This window comes from Propithecus coquereli, unplaced genomic scaffold, assembly GCF_000956105.1.
Source record: "Propithecus coquereli isolate 6110/MARCELLA unplaced genomic scaffold, Pcoq_1.0 Scaffold11, whole genome shotgun sequence".
Classification (NCBI taxonomy): Eukaryota; Metazoa; Chordata; class Mammalia; order Primates; family Indriidae; genus Propithecus; species Propithecus coquereli.
In genome coordinates, this window is record NW_012134969.1 from 3093461 (window position 1) to 3100447 (window position 6987).

Genomic DNA, 6987 nt, shown 5'->3' on the forward strand with positions numbered 1-6987 from the left:
ATATCTGTGGTCTGAATTCAAATCCACTTTAAATATTACAGTTTCAAAACAGGTTTGTTTGCTTTTGCTTAAAATTCTGCTATAAATTGCTTAAATAAAGCAATGTATGTGATTTCTCTTGGTAAATTATGCAGGTTATTGTTTTAGAATAATGAACTGCACCCAGATTCTCTTCTGCATATTGTTGCTGCAGCGTAACAATAGTTTACATTTAAATCCTCTATGTGGTACAATAAAATTGGGAGGGAAGATACAATTTTTTGTTAGAAGTATATTTTTTATCTTTGGGGAGAAATGATAGCCACTTTAAAGAATCAATGGGGTTTTTTAATAATGGAGTTTCATTGGAAGATTTTAAGTCTCAAAGCTACCATAGAAATTGAGTTCATCTTTTAAAATATAAAACATTTGCAATTGTGATCCTAAAACTGTTGCTTTTTTAAGCCTAATCAACAGGCTATAAACTTCATGGGGATATATGTAGGCTTTATTGGTTTAGAGTGTTTACATAAGAGATGTCATAAAAGACACATTATAAAAGGATGTTTTTTCATGAGTTTTATGCTAAGGAATATAAGAGAAGTGCAGCATATGTTAAGCATATATTAAGTCTGTGTGGCTTGTGTGTATGTGATTTGAGTTGTATCTGTTGTGATGAAAGAAAGAAGATTTGGATTTCTCCGGAGATAAAGTTTAAAATGGTAACTTAAGGATTATAGTATTTCGCTACCACAGGATTTTTAATGTCATACTTACCAAAAGTGAAAGCAGCATTAGTATTGTTAATGTAATTTTTATTTGTAACATAATTTTTAAAGTTTGTTAGCCTCTTGTCATAGATGAAAGTTTTGATGCTATGAATCTCATCCGTATTTACTGATAATAGGCACTTTAGAAGAGAGGCTTCAAATTTATGAAGAAATTAGTAAGCAACACCCCAGAGCAATTTCACCTAGAAGATTACCTTTGAATCTTGTCCCAGGTAATATTAGGATATCTTTTGTAATACTAATAATTATTTGTTGAAATTACTCGATGTTATTCATATTTTTAAAACTTGTTTCTGGTATAGAGTTTACATCTATACCAATCTTGGGGTTGAGAGTGACCATTTATGAATTTATTATGCATATGTTAATAAGAGTGTTACACTTCAATGTATGGCTAAAATGTTGGTTTTAAGTATTTGAAGTCTATATAAAACTGCTTTTCTTAAGTTGATCTCATAAAGTGGAGAGTAGAATAATAAATACCAGAGGCTGGGAAGGGTGTGTGTGTTGGGGCAGGGTTAGGGGGATGAAGAGAGATTGGTTAATGGTTACAAACATAGATAGAAGGAGTAAGTTCCAATGTTCCATAGCAGAACAGGGTGCCTATAGTTTAAAATAATGTATTATATATTTCAAAACACCTAGAAGTGTGGACTTGAAATGTTCTCAACACATAGAAATGATAATATTCAAGGTAACGGATTCCCCAGATACTCTGACTTGATCATTACGCATTCCATTGCATGTTACAAAATACCACATGTACCCTGTAAATATGTACAAATATTATGTATTAATTGAAAAAAACTGCTTTTCTTATGTGACATTTTTGTAAAAGCACCATTTTTAGAGGTCAAATTAAATTCCTTAGAATTGCTGACAAATTATATGAGGTATTATAATTTAAGTGGTAGAAGTGTGGAAGTTTATATCTTCTATTTAGAGTATAAATTCAAAGAAAATATTGTGGGCTTTTTGTGCCCACCACAGTGTTTAAGATAACATCATCATTTCCTTTGAAGGCCTCTCTCCTCAGAGTTAACCACATTCCTAAGTTTTGCTTTTATTTATAGAACTCCATGTATTTTGTATCCCTAAAAACAAAAACAAACAGCTTATGTAAATTGGAATTCTCTGGTATGCATTCTGTGATTTGCTTTTATTGCACAGGTAGTATATACGTGACCGTGAACCAAGTTATGATATGTAACTGAGCTCATTTACTTTTGGGATGTATAGGAGGTAGAGAGTATATTAGCTCTTCAGATAGTTAACATCTTTGTTGATGATTTTATTAAAAAATTGTGTTTGTGTTTAGTTGTGAGTGCTGTAGTTTATGACTTATTGGGGCTTTTGGCATTTCTTTTTATGTAAGTCAGACTCTAGAAAGCTCATATAAGTTTTAAAATAGTCTGGGGGAGTGGGTGTGGGGTGGAGAGTATTTTCTAATAAATTCTCCCTTACAGTGGAAAATACATGTTTAATTGGGTTGTGATTTTATTTTTATTAAAAGATTCATGAAAATTAAAAATGTTTAGTTGATTCACTTAAAAATATATGAAATACCTCTTAGAAATGTATTGGATTAGACAGCAGATAGAAATTCATTTTCTACTAGTGCATTTCAGTTCCATAGATGATGAGTGATATTCTTCTGATCCTCCCTATTTTGTTTTGGTTTAGTAGAATACTGAAAGCACATTTCCCTAATGTTTTCTGGGGAACATTAAGTCCAAGTGTGGATGAGTTAAACACAGCCATGGGGTTTCTACAGGACTTGTCAGAGCTTTTAATATACTTTCTGTGAATTCCAAGATGGGAGTTTACTGTGTAAGGAGGAGCATTTCTCTAATAAAAATGTTTTGTGGAAGATGCTTAGGCTCACATTTCTATACCTCTTCCTCCTCCTTTTTTTGTTTTTGCTTTTTTTTTTTGGAGACAGGATCTCACTCTGTTGCTCTGACTGGAATGCAGTGGTGTGATCATAGCTCACTGCAACCTCAAACTCCTGGGTGCAAGCAATCCTCCTGCCTCAGCTCCCAAGTAGCTGGGACTCACACCACCATGCCTGCCTAACTCCTCCTCTTTTTTTTTTTTTTAAATAGCTTTCTGAAATATAATTCATATACCATAAAATTTACTGTTTTAAAGTGTGCAATTAAGTGTTTTAGTTTATTCATAGAGTTGTGCGATCATCATCACTATCTGCTTTCAGAAAACTTTCATAACTCCAAAAAGAAACCCCATACCCATTAGCAGCCATGCCCCAACCCCCTTCACCCCCAGGACCCAACAGCCATTAATCTACTTTCTGTACCTATGGATTTGCCTGTTTCTGGACATTTCATATAAATGGAATTATACCATATGTGGCCTTCAGTGTGTTGCGTCTCCTTTTATCAATCTCAAGGTATGTCTTGTGTTTTACAATATGGGTAGGGATATTCTCTTAGGAGCTTTCAAATGCATTCACATGCCTCTTAGGAAACAAAGAAATCTCATTTAGCTTTAAGATTACAAACAAGAGTTATTTCCGTAGTCAGTAAAGTTCGCTAAAAGCTCTCAGTACATGGCAGTGTATAGTAGGAAATAAATTTTTACAGGTGTGATTTAGGTTAAAGTGGAACCATCCTAGACTCTCTGGGACATTCTGTCTTTGAAATGCTAAAAGGACTTTTTTTTACAAGGTAGATCCCAGGTGAGGCGTCTAATGGCTTGGGCTTCAAGGTCAGCATCACCGTGAGGTTCTTTCTTTTTTTCTTTTTCTTTTGTTACTTTCTCTTTCTTCCTTCCCATTCTTCCCTTCCTTTTGATAGGGTCTCACGTCATAGCTCACTGTAACCTCAAACTCTTTGGCTCAGGGGATCCTCCCATGTCAGCTTCCTGAGTAGCTGGGACTACAGGTGCCACCACCACCCCTGGCTACTTTTTAAACATTTTTTGTAGGGAAAGGGTCTCACTAGGTTGCCCAGGCTGGTCTCAAACTTCTGGCCTCAAGCAATCCTCCCCCATCGGGTTCCCAAAGTGCTGGAGTTGCAGGTGTGAGCTACTGTACCCAGCCTCTTTCTGGTTTTTTAATTCTTTTTTGTTGCTTTTATTTTTCTTTCATTTAAATTTTTTTTCTCCTTTAGAACATGATACTTTTGGATCACTGTGAGGTTCTGACATACATGTATTTACAAAGCTCCATTGAATATATATAAAATTATGTAAATACTCAGTTGTATCTGCAAAAGCTCAATGTTTTGTGACTTCTTTTGCCTAGCTAGAAATATTTTTATGTGCAGTAAGAAAGGCATTTTGGCATTATCAAAAGCAATAAGATCTTTTTCAAGAAACGTGATGGAACTTGAGAATGCAAGGTGAAAGTTTTGAAAACAGTTCCAGTGTTTAGATGAAAAGGCTTGATATCTATAGAGCAGTGGTGAAATACACCCTAAAATATTAAGTGTTCTAGAAACAATACAGAGATAAAGCAACTTTTCAAAATAATTAATTGAATTCATCACATTCTATTATTCTTCACTGGCTGAGGGGCGGAGAGAAGGAAGGAGATAATCCAGAGTGTTAAACACAGAATACTATTAATAATTAAATTTTGGGGACATCAGTTTTTATGTGAATCTGTGCGTACATATCTAGGTAAGAATTAAGCACAATACCTATGCAGTCAGGTAACCTGTTTTGTGAATGGTAATGCTAAACAGGCACGTAATAATTGATGATCTTTTTCCCCCTGAAGACAAGACTATGGGGGTACTAAAGAATTAGTACAAAATAAGTAGGAAGAAGGGAGATAATTTGTTTTTCTGTAAAGGTTTTTCTTGTATCTAAAGAAAGAAATTGAGATGTATAAATAATCAGTAATTTGGGAGATATGGTGTGTGACTGAGCAGTTGTTTAGATGATACATTCATACAATTACAAATTAGAAAGGTACAGAAGGGTTTGTAAGTGAAGTCTGTTTCTTGTCTCTGTCCCTGGCTACCAAGTTTACTTGCCTAAATACATCCGTCGTTATCAGTTGACGGTGTATTCTTCCAGAAATATACTGTGCACATACAAGCAAAAATGTGTGTACAGCTTTCCTTTTTTCTCCTCCCTTTTTACATAAGTAGTAGGATGGATTGCTCTGTACCTGGGTTTTCTTTTCACTTAACTATATTTGGAGAACAGTCCTATTTCAGCACATAAAGAACTTCCTCATTCTTTCCATATCTGTGCAATCTCAATAAATCAAATCTGCCAGTATGATCTGAATAGACCAAGAAAGTTGGCCAAGAAGGAGGAGTTCAGAGTAGCTTCTGACATGAAGATAAATGCTTTTTTTCTCTGTGAGTGATTGCGGGTATAGAAAACAGAATCTTAAATGTAGAAATATAATAGTTGTCAGGTATTGGGGAAGATAGTGATAGATACATTTATTGAGCAATTGCTGTATGCCAGACACTGCTTACTGCTATACATTTTTTATAACTTTTGCCTTATACCAGTGCTGGGAAGATTTGATCTCTGAAACTACTCTGATTTTTCAGGAAGTAACGATGTATATTTAACCTAGGATGAAGTATTATGCTGTTTCAGTAATCTGTGATTTTCAAAAGACCAATCCTTTGTATATGATCTAATAAAAAATTAGAGATTATCTGAAAACAATAGTTAATAGAGTTAATTTTTGTGACATCTAATTATATTGAGTACACAATTTTGTTCAATGCAATCACAGCAAATAAAAATAACCACTTTGGGTTGTTAGATTTTGTTATGCAGTGTTGTAGTTCATAAACCTTAGGAAGTCATTTCAGTCATCTCACTTTAGGCTAAATAGTTGATGACATATGTGCATTTTTTTTCCGAAATGATTGGGTAAATCCATGTCCTTATATATTAACCCTTACTGTGAAAAAGTTCATGTCTTTGTATTTAAAATGAAACTTCTTTAAATATTTTCCACTTTCAAAGAGTGGCACCAAAAATGTTTTGTAAAGGTTTATTAATTATAGAGTTATTGATGTTTGTACATAGAGTATTTATTTTCATTCTAATGTTAGAATACTCCGGGCTCAGTCTAATATCTAACATACATGTATTATTTTCAATGTCGGTCTCACTCATAAGAATGTTAAATTCTAAAATTCTATGAGGGCAAGATTTAAAAAATTATTTTTGTTAATCACTGCTCTATCCCCAATACCTAAAACAATAGCTGACATGTAGTAGGTGCTGTATACGTCACCTGGATGTTAAAGTAAATCACAAGTTGATTTGGGAAAGCATTTGTAAACACCAATTTAGTGTTTATAAAAAGATATTTTAGCTACTACTTGAAGACAGTGTTGATTACAGTAGTCTACTGCAGAGTGCTTAATGAGTTGTCTGCAGGGTTTTGAGCTGTGGATAGTAGGACTGAGTCTGTGCTAGTCAGTGAGAGATTAGGAAAGATACTTGCTGTTGTGGCTATATTCAGAATGGATAATAGGTTACTTTTACTCTCTACTTAAAGCTGCACAATCTGTTTGTTTACCTATCTTTTTAAGTATTCCTTCATGACATTTCAAACCTAGATCTAGGGGAAAATATAGTTGCCAACTGAGGTATTTGGTGTATGCTTTCTGGTGGTAAGAAGAAATAACGCAGATTGACGTTTTGGGTGTAAGAATTAGATGGGACATAATTATTTCTGAGGGAGCTTTATTTTTATTTAGAAAATCATTTTAAGAATTGTTTGCATCAATCGAAGTATAACAAAGTACGCTTTTGTTTCTAGGTGAAAAATTTAGAGAACTAATGGATAAGTTCCTGAGGGTTAACTTCAGTAAAGGCTGCCCACCCTTGTTTACTACTTTGAAATCTTTATATTACAATACAGAAAAGGTAAAATTTGGTATTTATTCAGTTTTGCTATAGTCTTTTTACTAACTTAATTATAGAAAGATGCCCATGCAAGTGATATGGTATGATTTAATCATCTCTGTTCTTGTATTGTTATTTACCTTACTTTTAGTATGATAATAGATGTACTGAAATTATATGCCTGTAGTATAAGTAATATCAAAGGAAATCTCAATCTGTGCAATTTACTGAGTAAATGGTTTATAAAAGCAGTAATGTATAAAAGTTGTTTATTTTTAGTGAGTACATTTTCTAGTAGGATTTTAAATTTTTGACATATTTTTACCAGAGGTCTATATTTACTCTATGATTATTATTTTCTAGC

General features: G+C 33.6%; 1 protein-coding gene across 1 annotated transcript in view; it reads left to right on the plus strand.

The window, feature by feature from the left end:
• Nucleotides 1-6987, plus strand: part of NAA16 (N(alpha)-acetyltransferase 16, NatA auxiliary subunit) — a 63432-nt gene that overhangs the window by 17545 nt on the left and 38900 nt on the right. The window contains exons 7-8 of the mRNA XM_012648203.1: nucleotides 887-982; nucleotides 6538-6654. Coding sequence (XP_012503657.1) covers nucleotides 887-982; nucleotides 6538-6654 — 213 coding nt within the window. The remainder of the gene's footprint in view (nucleotides 1-886; nucleotides 983-6537; nucleotides 6655-6987) is intronic.